Source organism: Schistocerca serialis, chromosome 1 (genome assembly GCF_023864345.2).
Source record: "Schistocerca serialis cubense isolate TAMUIC-IGC-003099 chromosome 1, iqSchSeri2.2, whole genome shotgun sequence".
Classification (NCBI taxonomy): domain Eukaryota; kingdom Metazoa; phylum Arthropoda; class Insecta; order Orthoptera; family Acrididae; genus Schistocerca; species Schistocerca serialis.
The window spans coordinates 352,194,314-352,220,944 of NC_064638.1; the positions used below are offsets into that span (position 1 = coordinate 352,194,314).

Sequence of the window (26,631 nt, forward strand, 5' to 3'; positions counted from 1 at the left end):
ATTGTGTGATTTGCTCTATGGGACAAACTGTTAATAGCTGCTACAATACGGTATCTTTATGCCAGTAGGTAAAGATCCCTCAGTACTAGTAATAACTTATTTCCCGGCGCAGCGAACGTAAGACCTGGCCAGGATTGGAGCAATGTCATGATAACGACCCAGACACAGGGAGGGGACGACGGGTGCGATCTGTGCATACTCCAATGTTCTCGCAAGTGGAGCGCTGCTACTCGGCTATACGAGATGCGTTCAAGTTATGGCACCTTTTTTTACTGGTCTGTGCATAGGAACATGCAGCTCGTTTTAAAATAAGCGTGCACTCGCCTTGTTCTCTAGCGGGAGCTACGAGAGTTATGAATGTCTTTGATACTTAAAATGGTGGCGTTTTCATTTCATGTGCAGTGGGTAATAATTCGTCTCTTGCATTTGCGTGGTGTGATACTGACTGAAATTAATTTACAGCTGAGCGAGACACGTGGTGATACATGTCATGGATATGTCTAAAGTGCACTCGTGGGTGCTTTTCTCCAAAGATGGTAGAACATGAGTGAGAACAAACGAAGACAATCTCGGCCCGCGGTTGGACTACATGATCGAGCGAGTGGAGGAAGTTGATTTAGTGAATTTCCGAATGAGTGTGGAACAAGTCACTTCCAAAGTTGGATCCTGCGCACGCAATCCTGCATGAAGACCAGAAAAAGTGAAAACTGTCCTCCAGGTGGTTTCTGCGAATGCTGGTGTATGACCAAAAGGCTGCACACGTGCTATGTTGCCAGGCAATGTTGTTGTACGATGACAGCATGAATGAGACTTTATTTTCGTTCAAATGGCTCTGAGCGCTATGGGACTTAACTTCTGAGGTCATCAGTCCCCTAGAGCTTAGAACTACTTAAACCTAAATAACCTAAGGACATCACACACATCCATGCCCGAGGCAGGATTCGTACCTGCGACCGTAAGGGTCGCGCGGTTCCAGACTATAGCGCCTAGAACCGCTCGGCCACCTCGGCCGGCTTTATTTTCGTCGATTGCGATAATTGATAAGGCATGGAAGCCGATTTTCAATCCTGAAACGAAGCGTCAGTCAATTCAATGGAAGCACTTATCCTAACTGCCATAAAAAACAATAAGTGACAGTGCTGAAAAAAGGATGGTGACCATTTTCTGAGACAGCGATGGAGTTATCTTTACTTATTGCTTGCCAAAGGGCGTTATGGTGGCAGTTGAATACTGCCAAGATGGTTTGAAGAACAAGCTAAGAGTTGCGTGAGCAACGGCCGGAAAAGGCTGCCCGTATTCTCTTTCATCAATGCAATGCACCAGAGCATTGTCCGAACGCGGCACTGTGGTTTCCTTTGACAATATTTTTGAAGCACTTTCTCGTGCTTTCTACTCACCTAACGTGGCTCCTAGCGAGTTTCAGCTGTTTTCAATGACGAAACACGCTCTCCATGGTCGCACATTCACTAGTCATGCTGCTTTTGCATCAGCGGTTGTCCTGTTTGTCGAGCCAGACTCCAAAACAAGCATTCAGAGGAGCCATGAAATTATGGCGTTGACGTTTGAAATGTAGTGTAAGTCTCCTGGGAGATTACGCCAAGAAGTAACACAAGCTTCACTGCTTACGTGTGATTAGTTTGAGAAAAAAAATCGGGAGTGTTCATAACTTGAATGCATCTCGTATAGAGTTAGTACTAGGCAGCACTTTTGTTTAGTAATGCTCATCGGACACAATTGCTATGACATATACTCGCAGAAAAATTTGTCTGAATAAATCAATGGCTGCTTTGATTCTGATGCTTCATTTCCTCATAAAATTCTGATGTATCTTTTTTTTTTTTTTTTTTTTTTTTTTTTTTTTTTTTTGTAAATTCTTCGCCTTTTCGTTATTCTTGCACTCTCTAAAACTAAATCCCATGCACAGAACAATTTTTCTCAGAGCTTCCTTGCTAGCCTCGAGTACCGTTTCTGTGGACAAAGTCTGCCAAGTTTTCGCAAAATTTGCCTTTCTTTACATTGTTAATAACAGCGCAGAAATTACTGCCTAATATCATACTTAACTCATATAGTCAATGGATATTTATTGTGTGCACTTCGCTTCTTGTTTGGGATGGATACTTGAATCCAACTCCTCTCTCTCTCTCATATTGTGTTCCTCCTGCCTGTTTTGCAATTTCTGAGCTCTAAAATTTAATGACGTTAGCAGCAAGTTCTAGCGGCCGCTCATGAAGTCGTTTTCAGCGACAGCTTGGCAGCATGGACTACTTTGAACAGGAACGCAGCTGGACCTAGTCGTAAGATCAAGAGACTTCTCACCACCGCCACGTCTATGGTTCGCTTTGTCGTGTAACATATCACAGTTCCCTTGACAGATCTTACATTGTTTGCAGTCATTTTCAGATATTTACACCACACTCTCGCTGCCGTTGTTGACAGATGCTGGGCACGTGGTACGAGTACATGCGCTACTTCAATAACATCGAGCTGTTTAGCAAGTGCGTCACTGCAACGTTAGAACGCGCCGCCGACAACAGCACCATCCAAATCACCGCCTCCATGCTCAACTATGCGTAAGCATTTCCCCCTTCTTATCTGTCTCTTCTCATTACGAGCTCTGAACAAATCAGGCGGAGTGCTACATAAATATCTGTATAAGTATTTCTAAAATAATGCTGCCTAATAATTGTAGCTTAACAAGGACAAAATCATTTCTGATCTTCTACGGCTATTATTTATTTAATCATGAACCAGCTTTCACTTCCAGCTTCAAAGGATTTCATCAGGTGACCAATGAATATCGCAAACACAAATAAAATTATGTGTGATTTACGTAGCTATTACTGATAAAAAGAGTTTAATAAGGGAAGTATTATATTGTTTTTAATTATACATCGCTACAGTTGATAAACAGGTTAAAATAGTTCCTCTGAAATCTACAAAATTTGCGAATCCGAAACTTAATTTAACAGTGAGAATTATGAAACTGTATTTGATAATTTGATACACTAGCTTAGTTTTACATGAGAAAACACTGATTATTTTTTCTCTGTGTTGAGTTACAGTAAAGCAATAGAAAAATTCACTTTATTATTATGATTTTTTAACTGTAGTGATTTCCTTTGTAACACAAAAAAGTAATACTTTCCTTCGTTAGCAATCTGTCGCTAATATCTGCGTAAGTCAGAGGTCCTTTTATCTGTGTTTGCGACATTTAAATCTTACCCAATGATGACCGGTGAAGTCGAAAACTGGTTTGTGATTAAAAAAATAATATTTTCAGGACATTAAGAGTGTTCTACTTTTTACAAAACTGTAGAAGCTCTCGTGGCAACTTGTTAATGTCTCGGGGATCTTCGGCCAACACTTGTTTAACGCTTTTCCTGACATTTCGCCAGCAGAAATGGCTGTCTCTGTTACTGGTGGTGGACTGGAAACCTTGCTGAGAACTGCACTCAGGGAGGCGGTTTGTGAAGCCAGGTCGTCGCTGGTCACAGCGGCGCTTGTACTACGCTGCTTCGGCGCCGACAGCGGTTGTGGCGTTTTTGCTACTGGCGTGTTGCTGATGTTTATTGGGGGCCGAGTTTTCCCGCTGGGGGTTTGTCTCGCAGCTCCTCTCCCGAGCTAGCCCCAGCACACTTTCCGGCTCGCATGTGCCTTCTTCCACTGCCTCCTGGATGTTGGCCACCGTTGGGTCAGCGATCGGAGACAACATCTGCAAAACATGTTCCGCCAACGCTTGAGGGCTTTTCCTTGGTTAATGCTACTGATTATTCCATTCCTACCTGCATTGTCATAATAATTCCAATGCCAAAGAAAGCAGGTGTTGACAGATGTGAAAATTACCGAACTATCAGTTTAATAAGTCACAGCTGCAAAATACTAACGCGAATTCTTTATAAACGAATGGAAAAACTGGTAGAAACCGATCTCGGGGAAGATCAGTTTGGATTCCGTAGAAATATTGGATCACGTGAGGCAATACTGACCCTACGACTTATCTTAGAAGAAAGATTAAGGAAAGGCAAACCTACGTTTCTAGCATTTGTAGACTTAGAGAAAGCTTTTGACAATGTTGACTGGAATACTCTCTTTCAAATTCTAAAGGTGGCAGGGGTAAAATACAGGGAGCGAAAGGCTATTTACAATTTGTACAGAAACCAGATGGCAGTTATAAGAGTCAAGGGGCACGAAAGGGAAGCAGTGGTTGGGAAGGGAGTGAGACAGGGTTGTAGCCCCTCCCCGATGCTATTCAATCTGCATATTGAGCAAGCAGTAAAGGAAACGAAAGAAAAGTTCCGAGTAGGTATTAAAATCCATGGAGAAGAAATAAAAACTTTGAGGTTCGCCGATGACGTTGTAATTCTGTCAGAGACAGTAAAGGACTTGTAAGAGCAGTTGAACGGAATGGACAGTGTCTTGAAAGGAGGGTATAAGATGAACATCAACAAAAGCAAAACGAGGATAATGCAATGTAGTCGAATTAAGTCGGGTGACGCTGAGGAAATTAGATTAGGAAATGAGACACTTAAAGTAGTAAAGGAGTTTTGCTATTTGGGGAGCAAAACAACTGATGATGGTCGAAGTAGAGAGGATGTAAAATGTAGACTGGCAATGGCAAGGAAAGCGTTTCTCAAGAAGAAAAGTTTGTTAACATCGAGTATTGATTTAAGTGTCAGGAAGTCGTTTCTGAAAGTATTTGTATGGAGTTAGCCGTGTATGGAAGTCAAACATGGACGATAAATAGTTTAGACAAGAAGAGATAGAAGCTTTCGAAATGTGGTGCTACAGACGAATGCTGAAGATTAGATGGGTAGATCACGTAACTAATGAGGAGGTATTGAATAGAATTGGGGAGAAGAGGAGTTTGTGGCACAACTTGACTAGAAGTGGGGATCGGTTGGTAGGACATATTCTGAGGCATCAAGGGATCACCAATTTAGTACTGGAGGGCAGCGTGGAGAGTAAAAATCGTAGAGGGAGACCAAGAGATGAATACACTAAGCCTGATTCAGAAGGATGTAGTCTGCGGTAGGTACTGGGAGATGAAGAGGCTTGCACAAGATAGAGTAGCATGGAGTCTCAGGACTGAAGACCACAACAACAACAACCTGCATTGTCCATTTGCAGAAGTACAGAACGCAGTATCTGTTCATTGTAAGCTTTACTTCTTTTATGTTGAATTACTTGTCATGTTTGTGACTTGTATAGGGAATGAAACAACAAATTTACTGTTATCAGTCACTGGTTATTTATTTACATAAGGCATTTCGTAGGTTTAAATCTTTATATATATTAATATGTATTAGGCATTGAGCATGGGACTAATAAAGACATGCTGTAAGAAAAAAAGAATATTATGGAAATTCAGCAGAAACCTTGGGAACTGGACGGAAAACATGTATCACGACCCCGGCAATGGAAACGGATGAAGGATCTGACAACAACATCATGGAATGTGAGGACAATGCTTCAGCCTGGAAAAATGAAAGAAATAGCCAGTGAAATTTTTAAATTTAATTATGATGTCATAGGGCTACAGGAAATAAGACGGCAAGGAAATTGACAGATAGATGAAGTGGAGTACTCATTGGTACATAGTGGACCAGAAGAAAGAACAGGCCACTTCGGAACAGGGTTTATAAAAGCTAGGAAAATTAGGAAAAGCCTATAAGGATTTTAACCCATGGACGAAAGGATGTGCAGGGTCAGACTAAGAGGTAAATTTAGGAATATATCAATAGTAAATGCACATGGACTAACAGAGAAAAAACAGGATGTAAGAAAACAACAGTTCTATGAACACTTGGAAAAAGCATGCTGTGGAGTAGCTAAATAAGACCTGGTGTTAGTTGTACGAGATTTTGATGCAAAAGTATGGAGGAATGAACATTAATATAGTTTCTGGAAATATTCATCAAATGAGGAAAACAACGAGAACTGAGACTTACTACGCCAATTCGCAGCAAGGAATAACATAATTATTAAAAGTATCTGCTTCCTACACAAAAGGGTCCATCTGGGTACTTGGAATCTGCAGTCAATGGAGTGGTCAATGAGATTAACAATATTTTTAGTGATTTCACACCACTCGACGTCAGCTATAGCTGCATGGAGCTGCAGAGAACCAAACTGTGACTCAGACCACTATTTGATAAACAAAAAATGGAAATAGAACAGAAAAGAAGACGAACTGGAATTCTGACAAACAGAAAATTCCTGATGAAGTAAAAAAGTGCAAAGTAGCACTAATTAGAAAGTTGAAAAATTAAAAGACTGCAGAAGGAGTAGACGAAAGGTGGAGCAGGACTGTAAAGGCCATTAAAGATATTGCAGAAGAAATAATAGCCATAAGAAGGGACTGAAGAACTCAGGAATGATTTGATGAAGATTGCAGATCACCAATAGAGGAAAAGGACAGGGCAAGGATGGAAGTGCTGCACAGAGAAACCAAAAATACTGTGTAACAACATAGAGAATTAAGGAGAAGAGCTAACAGACTATGCAAGAGAAAGAAAATTGAGTGGACTAAGGAGAAATGCCAAGAACTAGGAGAGTTAAAGGAACAATGTGAAATAAAAAAGTTCAATTACACTGCAGGCAAAATAAAGGAGCAGATCCCAGCCAAATATAATGGCATGCTCCAGTAAAGATAGGAAAATGATAAGGGAGGAAGAACACCTAGTGGGAAGACGGGCACAGTATTTCAAAGATACACTAAATACCAGCCTAGAAGATGAAGAGACAACTGCACAGGAGGAAAGAGTGGAGCTAGAAGTAGACAATGTTGCCAATGGGGCAAGAAATCCTACACTACAATAGGTCTCTCAGGCTGCGTACAAGACCAAAAACAGTCGAGATCTTGGGAAAAAAAAGGTTCAAATGGCTCTGAGCACTATGGGACTTAACATCTTACGGCATCAGTCCCCTAGAACGTAGAACTACTTAAACCTAACTAACCTAAGGACATCACACACATCCATGCCCGAGGCAGGATTCGAACCTGCGACCGTAGCAGCCCCGCGGTTCCGGACTGCAGCGCTAGAACCGCACGGCCACCGTGGCCGGCTCTTGGGAAAGACAGCACAAGTCTCGCATTTATAAAAACTGGTGGAGAGGCTGTAATAAAGGAAATGCACACATTAATGTCAGATATGTGGGAAAAGGAAACTATGTTGGGCAAATGATAAAGTGGAGTAATAATCCCCATTTATAAGAAACCGGACAGAACAGCACGTGAAAACTGAAGAGGTATGACACTCCTAAGCAGAGTTTATAAGATCTTCACAAGTATATTAAATGAAAGGATACAGAAGTTCACAGAAGACATATTAGGGGAATATAGGTGTCGCTTTCAACCAGATAGAGGAATAACTGATCAAATATCTGTGATAAGATAAATTATGGGATATTTCTATGAATGTGACATAGAGCTGCATTTCCTATTCATCAAATTTAAACAAGCCTTTGACAGGATAAACCGACAAGGACTACACAGAGTACTGGAAAAAGTTGGCATATGTGCTAAACTAATAAGGCGAATCAAAATGACAGTGACAGAGGCAAGAGCAAAAGCAAAGGTCTTTAGCAAAACAAGTGAAAGCTTTCACATTGATAAATCAGCAAAAGATGTACCATATTTATGAAAACTATCCAGATACGTGTATTCGCTGATGACATTGATATATTAGGAAAAAATATAAGTACACTACAAGAAACATACTGGGTAGCAGAAGCATTAAAAATTGGTCTCATGGTAAATGAGTACAAAACAAAACATATGGTAACGTCACAATCTGAGACCAGAATAGCCCCTAAAGACCTAAGCATTAATAGGAAATGCCTCAAAGGCGTGTTCTCTTTTAACTACTTGGGCGCCTTAATAACAAATGATAACAGTATTGGAAAGGCTGTAATGGAAAGAATACAAGCAGGAAACAGAGCTTAATTGGTAAATATGCAGCTCTTCATAAATAGCCTTGTTACAAGAGAAACAAAACTAGAAATATATAACTCCCTAGTCCGCCTAGTTATCACATGTGGGTCAGAGGTACGGACGTTAACAGAACATGACAAAAGTGCGCTAAGAATCTTTGAGCGGAAAATACTACGCTAAATATATGGCCCAATAATGAAGGAAGAAGGCTGCATAATACGCTACTTGCCTTTCGCGGGCAAGTGCTCTACCAAAGGTCCCGATTTCGAGTCTCGGTCCGGCACACAGTTTTAATCTGCCAGGAAGTTTCATATCAGCGCACGCTCCACATTTCATTCTAGAAACATCCCCCAGGCTGTGCCTAAGCCATGTCTCCGCAATATCCTTTCTTCCGGGAGTGCTAGTTCTGCAAGGTTCGCAGGAGAGCTTCTGTAAAGTTTGGAGGGTAGGAGACGAGGTACTGGCGGAATTAAAGCTGTGAGGACGGGGCGTGAGTCGTGCTTGGGTAGCTCAGTCGGTAGAGCACTTGCCCGCGAAAGGCAAAGGTGCGGCTGGGAGAGCGGTGTGCTGACCACATGCCCCTTCATACCCGCATTTATTGACGCCTGCGGGCTGACTATGGTCGGCACCGTTGGGCCTTCATGGTCTGTTCGCGAAGAGTTTAGTTTTAGTCAGTCAATCGATAGTGAGTTCAGTTAGTATCGATCCCTGAAACAAAAGAAAATAGAGGTGACCATTGATTGGAAGAAAGCACAGGTTACACCAGTCTACGAAAAGGATAAGGTGGACCACAGAACTACAGAACTACCATCCTACCTCATAGACACCTAGCTATTGTGGAATTCTAGAACATATTCTGAGACCAGAAATAATGATTCACACGAAATGAGTGATCTCCTCCAAGCCAACCAGCCAAGGTTCCAAAACTATTTATCTAATGAAATCTAACTTGCGCTTTTCTCACATGAAATTCTAAAGTCCAATATCAAGGTAATCAGGTGGAATCAGTATTACGTGAGCTTTGAAAATCATTTGGCATGGTGCTACACTAATCATTAGTAAGAAAAGTACGACTGTATGGGCCATCAAACAAAATTTGTGACAGGACTGGGGATTTATTCGTAGGGAGGATGCATTTTGTTGTCTTTAATGGAGAATCATCGACAGAATTATCACTAACTTTAATATGGCCCAGGGGAATGTAACGCAGCCCTTATCGTTCATGCTGTATAATAATGACTCTATGGACTGTATCAATAGCAACCTCAGAGTTTTCGCGGAAAACGCAGTCGTCTGTAACGAACTATGTCTGAAAATAAGTTGCAGAAATAATCAGCCAGATCTTGATAATATTTCAGAAGATTGAAAAGGTTGGTAGCTGCCTAGTAATGTACATCTATGTGGAATTATACAATTCACAAAACGAACAACATCGCTTTGGTTCACTCTGAGACGCCTGAACACTTCTCTTGCTGATAGCCCTCCCTGTCACGAAGCAACAATGCGGACGCGATCGAACAGCGGTATTGACCGTCTAGGCATGGTTGAACTACAGACAACACGAGTCGTGTACCTGCTTCCTGATGGAGTAAATACCGGCCGCTGTGGCCGAACGGTTTTAGGTGCTTTAGTCCGGAACCCCAGCGACTGCTACGGTCGCAGGTTCGAATCCTGCCTGGGGCATGGATGTGTGTGATGTCATTAGGTTAGTTAGGTTTAAGTAGTTCTAAGTCTAGGGGATGGCTACAATATCAGTTACTCACAATCAGAATCAGTCAATTCATACAAATGCCTCAGTGCAACAAATTGTTGGGATATGAAATTGAATCATCATGCAAGTTAGGTAAGCCAAGTGGCAGACTTCGGTCCACAGGCAGGATACTTGGTAAATGCAGTTAGTCTACAAAGAGCTCTGCTAACAAATCACTTGTGCATTCCACATAAGAGTCTTGCTGAAGTGTGTGGCACCTATAACAGATAGAAGAAACAGAGAATATTTAGTACATAGAAAGAAAGGCAGCTAGAATAGTTACAGATTTGTTTGACTGATAGGAGAGATCCACGAAAATATTGAAAAACCTTAAGTGGCAAACTCTTGAAGACAGACACAAATTATTCGCAGAAAGCTCACTTACAGAATTCCGAAGACCAGTATTCAGTGAGTAGTCTAGAGACCTTCCTCGGGTTTTTGAGTGCCGCTGTCGTAGTGGGAAGAAAGACCAAATTAGATAAATTTCATTATGCACAGAGGCTTTTAAGCAGTCATTGTCTCTGTGCTCCATACGCGACGGAAGTACTCGAGCATGCGGTATTATGTTAATTAACCTGTGTCTTGCACTTCACAGTGATTTCCAGAGTATGTATTAGAAGCAGTTGTAGAATCAATACTATACTGTGATTTTAGCTAACTTAAAATATGTGATACCAAATTATATTCAACAAAAAGAGGAATAAAATGGGGAAAAGTGACTCGCCCAGATCTGGTCAAATGCCACTGTAATTTTGTACACATGCGCAGCATTGATGGTGTGTAAACATGAATTACCAAAAAGGCCATGTATTTCAGGTAATTCCCAGCAGATCACTTACGTAATTATTCACAGATGTTTTTTGACCAATAAATAGAAAATTGTTTATGTATTCCAAAAACAGACGTAATTTTTCATAAACACAATTACGTGGTAGAAAAAAATCAAATATTCATTGCCTTAAGCACGTGAAAAATTTATAAATCTCAAAAACTATATTTTTCAGTCATTTAAAGCAAACTACGTTATTAGATTTATCTTTTCATTTTTGCAAACTTTAAAAAATAGGTTCTGCTTAAATTACACACAACTCAAAAACAGAAAAGGAATTCGACTCATTGCCGTTTCTGGAACATTCGAGAATGCTATGTTCAAACGTGTAGATGAAATTGCGCGCTACAGTCGGCACTCGATGTTCGAAAATCGTTGAAACGGCATCTACTATATAACTTGTGCACGAAGTGATTTGTCTTCGGCTCAAGTAGTAATAGGCAACATGTATGAGAAAGTATTGCTTCGTGTGTTTATATCCACATTCTGTGATTTGTAGTTAACATGAAAAAAGCAGCAATTATAAACATGTTCTCTTTAGTAATAAAAGAATTTCCTTTCTGAAATGTTGGTTTGCTAACAAGAACCACGAATGTGTAATAAATTAGAAAATATTGTGATCAAACGAAATTTGGACCTATTTCACCCCTAAACAATGAAGAAAAGCGCCTCGAATCTGAAACTGTTAAACAGATGAGTACAACATCATGCCTACGGAATTATTTTATTATGAACATTATGCAATGTCTACCTTTCCGATAATATTAGAAATGTACTGTAGTAGCAGTATCCATTGTAAGAACAGTACATATTTTAATTTCAAATCTACAAAAGTGTTTATTTCATAAAAGTTGTAGGAAAGCGAGACATTATACATTGCATATTAAAAACCCTGACGACTTCCATGGTGTATCTTAAAAAATATCGCGAATCCGTCAATCGATATTTAGAAAATATCATTATCCGCCCTCCATACATCGTTAGGAAGTATCAATATATCGAAAGAAATAATACCAACTGTAATGGATCTGGGAGATGTTATTTTTTTACCGTATTTGTCGATACTGAATTGAAAATGTTTTCTTATATTTTTGTCAGAATTTATTATAATTTGTCTTATTATATGTTAATTTACTTCTGTTTTTGAGAGTAAAAGCATATTGATTACTATTAGAAAATGTATCGAAGAATAACAAAGAAACTGATTGTGTAAAATATCTTTGACGTTGGAGTAGTCTTTGACTACAGTCAGTCCGAGTCGGAAGCTAACTCTTGGTGTGTGTTGATGGAAGAACAATGTGAAGGTCGAAGTCATAAACAATTATGAATTATGTTAGTATTATTTTTGTATTATCTGAAAAGAAGAAACTACATTTGAAGAAACTGTATTTGAAACACCAAAATGAGAGAAACGCGCTGAACCACGTCATTTTCTGCTGCCGACAACGATGCATTGTGGAATCATACTTAGACAACTGAAGCCAAGACTTATATTTGCTTGCAAACGTCTAATGGAAAAGGTACTGTCACGAAATATGGCAAATTTAAGTTTATAAAAAATAGTGACCATATTTTCAACTTGTGTAATAGCCGGGAAGCCATATTTCACAACATATCTGCCTTTACTAATATCGGCTGCACGTTGTAAATATACTGCCGGTTTTAATGTTGTGTATTTAAGTAATGATTCAGTATTACGTATTCCGCACCTCAAGAAGTGAGCATCCTGCCTCAGAGCAAGAGCTGACAGTAAAACACATAATTTCAAAACGTGTAAGTTAATATTGGGGCTTTGTGTAGATGAAAAGCTTGTATTCCAATACTGTTTTGGTCGACTGTTGTCTTGTTAATTAACAATTGTTTACATGGTGCACTGTCATGCAGTATTTTATTCCAGTGAACCTCTCACACCTTATTTTATTCATTTGTAATTGGATACATGTCGGAATAATGCTTTTTTCACGCTGATGTATGAAAATTGCGTGATGAAGCTAGAAGCTGCAATTTCTGTTGGTAGCGCCGAGCAGCGATTACGTCAGCGTTTCCCCCCACACGTCTCCACCCGGCACGGAGACCAGTCTTGTCGTTTAGATTCTTGTTCATCATTTTTAGCAACTGTTTTTGAAGAATGGCATTGTGAAGAAGTAGCACACTTGTTTTTAACGTAACTGGTGTGCTACTTCTTCAGATCGAAAATCTTGTTAGTACATTCACCGCCGCCCCCACCCCTTCCCCCGTCCCAGTGAAATATGACTACTACCTTTGTGCCACCCATGCTTGTTTCACACATCAAAGAGACAGACTGTACGTGATGAAAGGTCAAAATGTAATAAGAATCTCACACAAAGTGAAAGTAAAATTATGTTCTGCTATGATTTTAAAAAAAATTCCAAATATTTACCGAAAATTGCAAGTAAATATAATATAAAATAAAAATATCGGCACTAGATAAACCCATTTTGATGTCGACATATCAATATCAATCAATATCTCGGGGGTCGATATGCTGTATTGAAAGACTTTAAGTTCTTAAAATTTGTCATATTTCATTGCCCGAATTACGTATCAGCTCGATTACAATAAAAGTAGAGTAAGAATCAATAACTGATTAAAATTTTGGTGAAATTGTTCAGAAACGCTCATAGACATTTCTGTATGTATTACTTATGTAAAATGTATACTGGTAGGGCTTTTAAATTCGACTATGCCATGTTTCTCTGTTACTATTGTTCTCAGGTTTTGGCAGCAGGATACCATCAAAGGTACTGCGATAGAGTTCGGCGGTGATGGCAGCGGACGCTTCACCGTCACCTACCCTGAGCTAAGTAAGTGGGAACCACACTTGTTGGACGATTGATACAGCGATTTGCACCATACTGACACGTAAGAGGTCTCCGCCAGTTTAGTTCAATGACAGGCTATTATGCTAAAATGCGCTACTATCTACGAATGCACTCAGGATGCACGGAAACTTTTCAAAAGAATATTTCGAGTGACGAGCGCAGTCATTTTACGCGAACAGCCCAAAGAAAAAATATTGCTACTAACCGTCTGATGAGTGTCAAACAACTAGCTGCTAATCCATGTGTTGACAGAAAAATGAAGGAAAGGTATTAATTTTTATAGTTGAAATGATCGATAATTATCAAAGATTCCCTATATCAACATGATTACTATACGGCAAATATGTCTCTCCAAAACATAGTGAAGCACATTCTCTTCCACGTTGTCTACTGCTTGATAGTTGTAAATGAAGTCTAAAACGGGAACTTGTCGCCAGTCATCTTTCATTTACATGTCTTGGCATACCCTGAGGAAACGTTGAGTGACAGTAATTTGGGATGCTGTTGGCAGGCGTTTCGTCATAGTTCCCTGAAAGGCAAGGAAATTTGGCCTATCATATGCAGAAAATAGTGAGCACAGGGAATGACACACAGTTTTGGATGGGACGGCACTGAAGCAAAATAAACTCTGTCTTGGAGGTTACGACTACACTCCGGCAATCACAGAACAAGAGAGATCCCAACGTATTCCCCAACAGTACTGTTTTTCTTGTGACTTTTATTGCGCATGAAGAAACACCTGTTCATAATAAATAAATTTCATTCGCAGATTTTGCTGGTGCGGTGATGATTCTCGAATCGGATTATGACGGCTACGCTGTTTTATGGTCATGCAACAAAATCGGACTTCTCCACAACAGTAAGTAGTTATTTATTTGTCATATGTTCCACTCTACCAGACGATAGAAGTATACTGAATAACAGATACGTCATAATGGAAACAGTGCAAACACCAACAGCATACACTGACGTGGAAAAGAATCCCAACACCAAGACAGAGTTATGCGATATAAACAGAAGATGGTAGGCGTGTTTCTACATCTGAAAGAGGATGTCTATTCAAATTTCTCGCCAGTCGTATAAGACTAACGCTAGTAGCGTCATTACGATGACGAAAAGAAGGTTTGCTTTAAATGCACGCTGTAACGGTCGTGAGCGTTAGTTACCTTTGAGATTTGACGTGATGAGCTGACGTTAGTTAGGATGCCTTCAAGGCGACAAAGACGCCGTTATCAACGCCTCGCTGAGTTTGAACGAGGTCGTGTAATAGGACTAGGAGAAGCTGTATCTTCCCTCTGCAATATTGCAGAAGACATGGCAGAAATGTAGATCCTGCACATTATTTTGGGCAGCGGCGCTCACGAGAATATTTGGTCGCAAGAAGCCCACGTCCCGAACAACCACGTGGCACAAACGGGAGGGCAAACCATGGTGTTCCGCTTATGGCTCTCGTAAATCGTACTGCATCTGCAGCAGCAATTTGAACAAGAATTGGCACTACAGTGACTCAAAGAACTATAGCAAATCTGTTACTTCAAAGACAGCACCGAGCCAGATGCGTCTAGCGTGGATTCTGCTGACCCAAAAACACCGCCATTTGCGACTTCAGTGGTGCCAAGCAAGAGCTAATTGGAGGACACGGAGGAGGTCTCTTGTGTTTTCCGATGCAAGCCGGTTCAGCATTGGAGCCAGTAATGGCTGTTTGTTGGTTCTAAGGAGGCCAGTTTAGGGCCTACAACCAATCCCTCTGCATGTTAGAGACTCTGCACCTACACCTGGAGTTATCGTCTGGAGCTGTGATTTCGTATGACAGCAGGAGCACTCACGTGATTATCCCACGCATCCGGACTGCAAATTTGTACGTCAGTCTGATGATTCGACCTAATGTGCTGCCATCCAAGAATAGCGTTCCAGGGAGTGTTTTAGAACAGCTGTTGCAGTTCAACATATTCTGCAGAGTGTTGACACATTGCCTTGACCTGCTCGATCACCCGATCTGTCTCCATCGACCAAATATGGGACGTCAGCGGACGATTACTTCAGCGCCATCTACAAACAATACTAACCGTCCTCGAATTGTCCTACGAAGAACAACAGGCATGCAAACCCATCCCACGAACTGACATCCGGCACCCTTACAACACAATTCAATTTTTGGGAGGTTAAAAATGTTCAAATGTGTGTGAAATCTTATGGGACTTAAGTGCTAAAGTCATCAGTCCCTAAGCTTACACACTACTTAACCTAAATTATCCTAAGGACAAACATACACACCCATGCCCGAGGGAGGACTCGAACCTCCACCGGGAGCAGCCGCACAGTCCATGACTGCAGCTCCCGAGACCGCACGGCTAATCCCGCGCGGCATTTGGGAGGTTAGACCAGTTTGTAATACACCAGCATAACACATTTGCCATGGCTTATCTCGCGCTTACATTAACCTGTGATCTCGTAATGTTATTCAACTAAACATGTTCACGAAATTTCATTATTATACATCAATTATTTTTTGCTGATTTGATTTTTTTCCGTTAGTGTATAAATCACATAAATTTTAATCAAAATATCCTCGTGTGTACTGCCGGTCTACGGTGTCCAACGGGCACAATATTTCGGCGATCATACATGTCGCCATCATCAGGTGTACTGACGGACTGAGCTCCTGTGAACGTGCCGGCACGGAGATCCGTACGCTATGGCTGCTCAGAGTGAACTGGGTTCGGTCGTGACGGCGGCCGATTTAAATACCCTCCGCCCGCGGCGCGCTCCATGCGCTGTCCGCGCCCCGCGCCACGGTCGCGCGGTGGAACAGATTGCGACGGCGTCTGAGATGACGTCGATGTGATGGCTCTGTCCGCCGTGGTCGTCACAACTATACGTTTGCTCGATTTAATCTTGATTAACCCAATCGCTGGTTCCCAAGCCTTGCTAAGATTATAGCCACAGTCACGGTTTATGAGGTCGTCATTGGTGCGAATTTCGATGGCCTCTCTAACAACGCTGTCCCAGTATCTCGACGTCTGTACCAGAATCCTCGTGCGTTCATACTCCATAGCGTGATTTTCCGACAAACAATGTTCAGCGAACGCCGACTTGCTCGGATACATCAGTCGAGTGTGCCTCTGGTGTTCACGGCATCGATCCTTGACGGTACGCATCGTCTGACCTATATATGACTTGCCACATTGACACGGAATCTGGTACACTCCGGCCTTCCTCAAACCGAGGTCGTCTTTGGCGCTCCCCACCAGTGCACACTCTTCAAAATGCGGGCGATTTTCCCCGAGAGTGCGCCTGTATATGGAATAAAGGCAATGCGTACCTCCTCCCTCGTGATTTCATCCATCTCCACAGGTTGTGCTGTAGTGGTTGGGCGGAGAGCACGTTGAATCTGCCACTCTGAGTACCCATTTTTTCGAAATACAGTTCCCAGGTGTTCCAATTTCTGTGGTAGACTCTCTGCGTCAGAGATAGTGCGCGTCCTATGTACTAGAGTTTTAAGTACCCCATTCCTCTGTGAAGGGTGGTGGCAGCTGTCTGCGTGTAAATTTTGGTTGTATTATTAAAAGTCATGTAACTGGAGTAAGCATTTGTACTACTTCCACCAATTAAAGGGGGGAATATTTTCATTAACACTACTCCGAAAGACCACAAAACAGGCAGTATGTTGAAATTATCCATCGGTACTGATGCAGTCTTCCTTGTGAAGACTGCTTTCGCGTATCTCTATTCTAGTCTACCCTGTTGAAGCTGCTTTACCTCTGCACTACTATTGGAACCTGCATGGATGTGAACCTTCTTACTGTAGTCAACCCTTCCTCTGCCTGTAAAAGTTTCACCCCCAGCTCTTTACTCCAGTGCCCAATCGACTTGACCTGTCAACTGATCCCTTCTTTATGTCAAACTTTGCCACACATTTCTCTTCTCACCAGTTCAATTAAGTAATTCTTCATTAATCCTGTCCACCCACATAATCCGTAACAGTCTCCTGAAACGTCACATTTCAAAAGTTTCTGTTCTCTTCATGTCTATACTGTTTGACGTCCTCGTTTCACTCAATACGAGGCTACACTACAAACCAATATTTACAGTGAAGACTTCCTACAATTTAAATTTATATTAGAAGAAACGAATTATTTTGGACCAGTAGCAGAACGCATCTACTAGGTACTTTTAGTGTATTATTTCCCAGTCTATATCTCTCAGCGACACATGATTTAATTCGACTGCATTCCATCACCATAGTTTGATTTTTATTGGCGTTCATCTTATAACTTCATTTCGTGGCGCTATGAATTTCATTCAACAATTTTTCAAAGTTCTTTACTACCTCTGCCAAAAATGTAGTATCAACAGGAAATCTTCTCACTGAACTTTAATACCAGTTCCAAATTTCTCTTTTGCCTCATTTACTGTTTGTCCCATGTCTCCTCTCTTCTCGACTACTGCTTCCCGTACATGTGTATCGACTTTTATAAGTGCACTCTGGTTTTTGTGTCGCATACAACCTTTAAGTCATGTGTTTAACCCTGCTGCCTTAAGAACTTTTTTTTAAAAAAATGTGGCTTTAAACATATGCAATAGGATCAATATTGCCTCACGTATTTCTGCATTTCTGCAGAACCCAAACTGATGTTCCCTGCATCAGTTTCAATCAGTTTTCCGACATACAGTCTAAGACATAAAAGAAGCACTACGAAGGAATTATGATAATGGGACAAATCGGAAGATGTGTCGTACATGTACAGAGAAACAAATGATACATGTCAGTCTACCTCTGGCTCTTAAGCAAGCACTAACTCAGGTTTGCGTTGACTGGCAGAGCTGTTGGACGTCCTCATGAGTGATATTGCACCAAATTCTGTCCAACCGGAGCCTTAGATTGTCAAAATCCCGAACTGGTTGAAGGGCTCTTCCTATAATGCTCCCATCGTTCTCAATTGGGAGAGATCCTGTGACCTTGCTCACCATCGTAGAGTTTCGCAGGCATGAAGGCAAGCAGTAGAAATTCTCACCGTGTGCGCACAGGCGTTATCTTGCTGAAATGTACGCCCAGGTTGTGTTGCCATGAATGACCACCAAACGGGTGGTAAAATACTCTCGACGTATTGCTGTGCTGTATAAAAATGGTTCAAAAGACTCTGAGCACTGTGGGACTTAACTTCTGAGGTCATCAGTCCCCTAGAACTTAGAACTACTTAAACCTAACTAACCTAAGGACATCACACACATCCATGCCCGAGACAGGATTCGAACCTGCGACCTAGAGGCCGCGCGGCTCCAGGCTGTAGCGCCTAGAACCGCTCGGCCACTCCGGCCGGCTGTTCTGTATAGGTGGCGCGGATGACAACCAACGGGGTCTTGCTACGAAAAGAAAGGGTACGCCAGACCATCACTCTTGGTTGTCGGACCGTATGGTAGGCGACAGTCAGGATGGTACGCCACCGCTGCCTGGGGCTTTTCCAGACACGACTTCGGAGTGGAATCTCGTTGACTGGAGTAGAATTGTTTTCAGTGGCGAGTTCCACTTCGAAGTGAGCCCTGATGACAAGACGTGTCTGGAGGCGCCCTGGACAGCGATGAGATACCAACACGACTGTCTCCCGCCATACAGCCCGACAACCAGAAGTGATGGTCTGGGGTGCCATTTCATTTCATAGCACGACCGCTTTGGTTGTCGTCCGCGTCACCATTACAGCACAGTCGAATGTCGGCGATATTCTAAGCCCCATTTGTTGCCGCTCAAGGCAAGCTACCCTGATCTTAAATTTCAACAAGGAAATGCAAGATAATGTCCGCCGACACAGCGCGAGAGTTTCTACTACTTGTCTCGGTCCTTGCCAAACCCTGCCTTGCCTAGCAGGGTCTCCAGCACTCTCCTCAATTGAGAGCGCTTGGAGGATTATGAGCGGGGCCATCCATCCAGGTCGATATTTTGACAATCTGATGCACGAATTGAACAGAATTCTTCACGATATCTTTCAGGAGAACATTCATCAACTCCATCAATCAATGCCTACCTGAATAACGGTTTGAATAAGGCCCAGAGTTGGATAAACGCTTTAGTGACTTGTTCAATTTCTGATTCTCTTAAATAAATCATCCAATTTTTCTGAAATTGTAATCATTTGTTTCTCCGCACTTGCACATCAGATCTACAGATTTCCGTCTCATTCGGATGATTCCTTCGTTGGGATTCTTTGTTTATATTGTCATAAGTGTAGTTCGTTTAGTATTTTGTAACCATGGCTTATAGCATTAATTGTTCTGTAATGTTCCTGTTAGCTATAAATATAGCGTATGTTTTTGAGTCGAGTCTGCCTTTAACGAAACACAATTTTCTTTTTTGTCCCAGACATATTTCACTGGAGTTGCAGTAGCATCAGTGTTTTTTTAATTATTATTGCTGTTAAATATAAGGAATGTTCTTTACTGTTTAAATACATATAAATATTAATTTCAGGTTTTTGAAGAGCAGATAAAATTATATATTCATACCTTCTTACCACATGGTGTGGTTTTCCTGCTGTATTACGTTTTTACAGTGATTGTTTTTCTTTACAGTTTGTCACCTGCAACTATATACCACTTAATGTAGGCTAAGCATTTATGCAAAAATTACGATTTATAAACTGTTATGGCTATGCCTGAGAATAATAATTCATGTGATAGGTTGTGTGTGTGTATCTATTTACGTTATGATTCACTTATGGTTCTATTTATTGATTTGTCACTGTCACCATCACTGTCACTGCCGCTGTTTACCAGCTGTAATAAAAAGATGGCGGACAGTGAAACAGTAGAAGGTGCGAAAACAAGACGACAGACAGTGGAACAGTTGAAGATGTCCCTGGCGGTTGTTTTGGATTTCTCAGAGAGGCGTGTGAGTGTGCGCGTGTGTGTGTGTGTGTGTGTGTGTGTGTGTGTGTGTGTGTGTGTGTGTGTGTGTGTGTGTGTCTGGGTGTGTATGAGTGTGTATGGTTCAAATGGTTCAAATGGCCCTGAGCACTATGGGACTCAACTGCTGAGGTCATTAGTCCCCTAGAACTTAGAACTAGTTAAACCTAACTAACCTAAGAACATCACACACATCCATGCCCGAGGCAGGATTCGAACCTGCGACCGTAGTGGTCTCGCGGTTCCAGACTGCAGCGCCAGAGAGTGTGTATGTGTGTGTGTGGAGAGAGAGAGAGAGAGAATAGGTTTCTGGATTTATCATTATTATTATAATTATATTTATGTATTTTTAGTTTTGTGTGTGTGTGGGGGGGGGGGGGGGAGATCTTTAGGTTGTTATTATCAAATAACTCTTTGAGGGCAGAGAACAGAGTTCCATTGCAGAGAGCTATGTATTCATTTATTATTTGCTTTCCTTCAACTATGGCTTTTTATATTTAATAATTTTCTTCAGTTACTAGTTTTGTGGGTTGATGTTGCTGCATTTGAAAACAAAAGCTAGTAATTGAAGAAAATTATCAAATACAAGAAGCCATAGTTGAAGGAAAGCAAGAAATAAATGCATACATAGCTCTCTGCAATAGAACACTGTTCTCTGCCTTCAAGGAATTATTAGATAATACCAAATTATAGAACTCTTCCTACCCCCCCCCCCCCCACAACACAGTCACATACATACTTACATACAAACACACATAAAACTAAAAATAAATATATATAATTATAATAATAATGATGTCCTCTAACCCCCCCCCCCTCTCTCTCTCTCTCTCTCTCTGTCTCACTCTTAACATACACACACACACACACACACACACACAACACACACCTTTGAGAAACTCAAAACAACCACCAATGACATCGTCAACTGTTCCACTGTCTGCCACACCTTTTACTGGGTGTGTGTGTTGCCCTTAGCGTAAGTTAGTTTAAGTTAGATGAGGTAATGTGTAAGCCTGGGAGCCAATGACCTCAGCAGTTTGGTCCTATAGGAACTTATCACTAATTTCCAAAAAAGTTTTAATTTCTCTATAGTATGGTATCCTTGGAACTCATCATTTTGACGGAAGAGAAAGTAATCACAGTAGGACAAAAGCGAAAACAGGAGATTATAAAATCGCTAATACCCTGGTGGGCAAGAAAACTGACTTGCGTGATGGTAATCTCTGTTGAATCTCGGTCCCTCAATCTCAAACGTTGAGACTATTTACAGCCCAATATCTCAAGCCATTATTTCAGCAAACAATTATTTCAGCTGGACAAGAAAGACATAAATGTTTATTTTAGTACAATGTGGTTTCATATAATGATAAATGATGTCTTTTGATATCCAAAGAAGAAACCGTTATTTTCTTCACTTCGTTTACCCAGTGGGGTTAGTTTTTTGTGAAAACCTCTTTTTCCGTAAACTTGGCAGCTCTTGAGTAATGGGTTTTTTGATCATCTTATGAATTATATAGTCTTCTATATTCGAGACATTAGAACTAACTTAAGATTAAATAACAATAAATTATTTGTAATACCTAAAATTTAAAATCACCATTATGATCAGGTTACGATATCATTGTAATATCACTAAGTGCTAAAGATTAATAACTTGCTAGTTTTTGGCATAAGGCCCTTCTAGGACAATGATAATAACATAAATACCAAGATACCAATATGGAACAATATGAGTTTGTAGTATAAGATTACATCAAAAGAATCCGTAACTTAAATGAGGGAAATTGCTTGTGGCTCTGACGCTATAGAACTGTATTGCGCAGGGTTTCATTTCAGATTTTCTGGTGAAACGTAGTGGAACAGAAGTTGGTTGGATGTACTTCGACTTCTTTGTCTACTTCGTTGTCAGCGTTTCTGTTTCGATTGGTCTAGATCTACAATAAACTCTATATATTAACAACGAAGCAATGTCACGAACATAGCCCTCGTTAGTATTTACTATATTAAAGAAATAGAATTCCATGTTACATGAACCAATATAGATGTTTCTCCTGTTTCAGAATACTCATGGATTTTAACGCGCCAGAAGAAACCAAGCAGAGAGACAGTAAAGAAGATAGAGGCCGTTCTGAGAGCCAACGGTCTGACAACGCGGCCCTACATAAAGACCGCGCAGAATTGCGACTAACTTGTGTTGGAATAGTTGCTAATGGCTCTAGTTTCATATGTGGTCCTTCTCGCATATTTAATTGGGTATTTTAGGTATCTCAGAGCTATGCAAGCTTGAGAACAAGTTTGGGTTGACCGATTTCTAAGAAATTTCATTTCAGAATGAGAAATAATAAAAAAAGTTACCCATTTCTGTATCTACTGAAGTATTATAATTTATTTAGTAAACACAGTCGTCATCACGTATAGGTTGTTACCTTTTTATTTGTGGACGACCGCTTTCGATCTGCTACAGAGATCAGCATCAGATCTACATTTCTCGGTGACTGTAGGAATCCCTGGCGGCGTGGAGCAGGCCCGTCCGTGCTGGAGTTGAGAACACAGCTGCTTTTCTGAGAATTCGCGTGCTCTGATAATTGAAGCTGTGGTCTATTGGAGAAAAAGAGTATTTCAAGATTAGCTTTGAAAATCGGATGTACAGCAACAAGGGGCACAGGTAAAGTAGCTAACTGTGTTTTGTGCTCAGGGAGATAATTTTGAAGGTTAACAGTGGTATTTTGTTAGTATCCGAGTTTACTTTGAAGAATTTTTGTATGCATAGTTGTAACTAAAATTATTTCATCACCACAGATTAGATACAGGGCAATATAGAAATGTTTATGATTACAGTACTGTTGATGATCTCTGGGAATCAGTATGGTGTGATCCCCACCCGTACCATAGAGCCTACAAACATCGTTGTAGCAATTCTATGAGGACATTGGATGCATTCATGTGAAAACTGCCACTTTGCGGTTCCTATGCAAGGCCGTGAAACCCCAGCAGTGTTTGCTGGAGGACATGATGACTATTTTACTTCAAACCTGTAAGGTTCGTGTCTGATCAACAAGAACTGGTAAGCAGTAAATAACTATGGTTTAATGTTACAATCTTATCACAGAAATACACGCATTTTCACAGTTTACAATGCGACAATGTTAGAACAGTTGTCAAACGAATGCATCTCGGCCTTCATAAAGTGAAATAATCCTAAACTCTACAATGGCAAATTTTAACTAGAGGTTTCGTTACAAAATTATTCTTATGACTTGATCGTGATGTTGGCCAGTACTACGATAAAGCATCTGATTCCGGTTCAAAGTTCGGTACTTTTTAGGATGACAATGAAGTCTATGTAGGATGGTTAGATTTGTGGCAAGTTGAGCAAAAGATTACCCAAATGGTTCAAATGGCTCTAAGCAATATGGGACTTAACATCTGAGGTCAGCAGTCCCATAGGCTTAGGACTACTTAAGCCTAACTAAGCTAAGGACATCACACACATCCATGCCCAAGGCAAGATTCGAACCTTCGACTGTAGCAGCAGTGTGGTTCCGGACTGAAGCACCTAGAACTGCTCGGCCACAGCGGCCGGCAAAAGTTACTCAAGGTTGCTCGAGTTTACAGTGGACGCAAGCGGATGACCCAACAAGTTGACACCTCTGCGTGCGGTACTTACTTTAGCTGCGATGAGCTGTTGTCTGCATGGCTGCTGTCGCCCACTGAAATTCATATAACATCTAATTAAGCCTTTGCTGATTTTTTTCCACAGAAATTTTCCCTATGTTTCTCATGATACGAGAATAAATGCACTCAACCCCAGTATTGGAATATGGCGATGTGCATGCATATGGTTGGAGCAGCATGCATATTAAAATGCCCTCTAAGTCCTCACAAGGACAATTAACCATCTGGCTGGTTCGTTTCTCCACAGTGGGAGCTCAACAACGCTACAGCTAATATCTAGCAGTGAACGCATTGTTCACTCAAATTTCTCCTCTGCACCGTACAGAGCATTATGCGCTCCATTCTGCACTTGACGCGTTCAGAGAAAAGTCCACGAAAATTTCGCTCTCGTCTATCTCGTAGCCAAACTCTCTCCCCACCTTGGTTCTTTCGATGTCCACATCATGGCTTCTTTCGACCAATAGGAGCGTTGCTCTTATTTTGTGGAAACTCTCTCTACCAATCAGAAGGGACCTACCATTGAACTGCGTTGAAATCTTGGCGCTTTACTCATTCTTAGTTCGTTTCCGCCAATCAGACGTTTTGTGCCCGCTTACATGTGTACGATTTGCTGTTCACATGATCAACTGCGTCACTGATTTTGTTTGCATCCATTTGGAACTCTGAAACGCAGTTTTCTAAAGCTTCTTTCTGTCCTACTTCTGGTGGTCCATTACTCGCTCTGCAGTATGCGTCAACTGTCTGGTCGCTGACCCCCGCCGTGAGATGCCCCCCTTAAGTGCTTTCCATAGTGCCTCCCAGGATGCGGCCTCTCATCTGCCCACACTGGCTTCCACACTAGACGTTTCCTCTCGCTGCTTGTTTCACCTTCTGCTCGTTGACATTCATTATATAGGAGTGGTGTGTTAATACTGTCGATTGAGTGTCATCCCTTTTGCATTGCATACTTATAGCCAAATCTGCTCATTACTGCCCTAGTAAGTTACAAATCATATTCACCTTCCTGTTACGATGTATAAAACTCTCATGTAAGGTGAGAAATTGTCCTTCATTTATCCTGATCCCTTACAAACCGTTCATGAGGTATGTTATGTCGAGACCATGTCGTATGTGTAGGACACAAAAGCAGAGTAACCTGTACTATTTCTACACTGTAATGATTAGACCACGGATTTTTAGGTCGTAAAAAAATGTGTTTTAGGCACCTAAAATAGGCTCCTTCAGTAGTTCATTTAGGCTATATAAAACCTAAAATAGGCTCTAATAAAAATGATGCAGAGAAAATAAAAATAAATTGAAATACACAGTGTTGACAGTATGAACATCTTATGAGTCATTAAAACAAGGAGAATGAATATTTACACAGTTACAGAGCACAGCAATCTACAGCATTAATGTTGAACATAACTCCAAATATTTTTGAGTTCCTGCAAGATAAAGATCTCCGTAAAAACGATGTGGCAATGGTTTAATTAGTACGTTCGTAGTTTCACATATTCTGACCATAGTTGGCTTCACAATAAATAACCCAAATCTTTTCTAGGTTTTCTAGGGAAAAACTGTGGCGCTTGTCAGTCAGAATCAATTTATACGCTGAAAAAGAACGTTCTACATCAACAGATGTGACAGGGGCGTACTTCATTTTCGGCACATGTTGGACAGGAATGCTGCAGTCAGGCAGGAGTGCTGGATTTTCCACTAAGTATGTCGGCAGCTGCACACAACTCCTTCAGGCCAGTGTTCTTCTGCACAACCGTTTGCATTTTTGCCCGTACATTTTCCCCTACTTCACCTGGCGCTTCATTAATTTCCATTTTGACTTCTTCAAGCAAAGAAATATTGTCGTAGATAGGTCTCCCTGAGCCTTCTAATTGTGAAATTATTCTTGCCATAAATGTGTAGTGGGCCCTAATGTAAGATAAGTTCCGTTTTAAAGAAGAATCATTGAGTAACTCCATTGCTGCAGTTACGGATGCAGCATCCTCCGGTATATTTTCAACCACCTTCTGGACAGCTGAGAGATACGTGCTATAGTATTCTGCTGCTATCAGCCACGTGCCCCAGCGGGTGACAACAGGCTCTGGCGGCAATGGGACATCTGGAATTGTTCTTTGCGTGCCTGTACTCTTGATGGTGCCTTAGCAAAAATTTTCTTCACCATAGATATTACTTTATTTACTTTAGGAAATTGTAGCCTTACTTGCTCTGCTATGCGGTTGATCCCATGCACTGGACAAGTTACGTGCAGCATCAATGGGTAGAATACTTTTAACAGTTGAAACGCTGCTATTATACATGCAGCGGCATCAGTGACGGTCAGAAGCACCTTATTCTCATCCACTCCGTTTGGGTATAGCACCTTAAGCCCATTGTTCACAAACTGTGCTATTGTTTGTTGGTTCGTTTTTGCAAGCAGTTTTGAGTAAATCACATGAGCCCTGGATGGAGCATCTGGATCTAGCTTGCCAATAATCAGGTTTGCAATGTAACGGCCAAGACTGTCAGTAGTTTCATCCACAGAAATCCATATACAAGATTCTCCAACATCTTCTCGGATTCTGTGCAGTGCAGCATTGTAAGCTGAATCCACATAATTCTTACGTAAAGTTGACTCTGCAGGGATAGACTGATCGCAGTACTTCTCAAGAAAACCTCTGAAAATAGGGTTTTCTAGTTTCCGAAAGGGGATGTTGGCTGCCAC

General features: G+C 41.2%; 1 protein-coding gene across 1 annotated transcript in view; it reads left to right on the top strand.

Annotated features, from left to right (window-relative positions):
- Positions 1-22,630, top strand: part of LOC126457431 (lazarillo protein-like) — a 33,593-nt gene extending 10,963 nt beyond the window's left edge. Inside the window, exons 3-6 of the mRNA XM_050093706.1 lie at positions 2,437-2,570; positions 13,249-13,337; positions 14,125-14,214; positions 22,316-22,630. Coding sequence (XP_049949663.1) covers positions 2,437-2,570; positions 13,249-13,337; positions 14,125-14,214; positions 22,316-22,443 — 441 coding nt within the window. The 3' untranslated portion in view covers positions 22,444-22,630. The remainder of the gene's footprint in view (positions 1-2,436; positions 2,571-13,248; positions 13,338-14,124; positions 14,215-22,315) is intronic.
- The last annotated feature ends 4,001 nt before the right edge of the window (positions 22,631-26,631 follow it).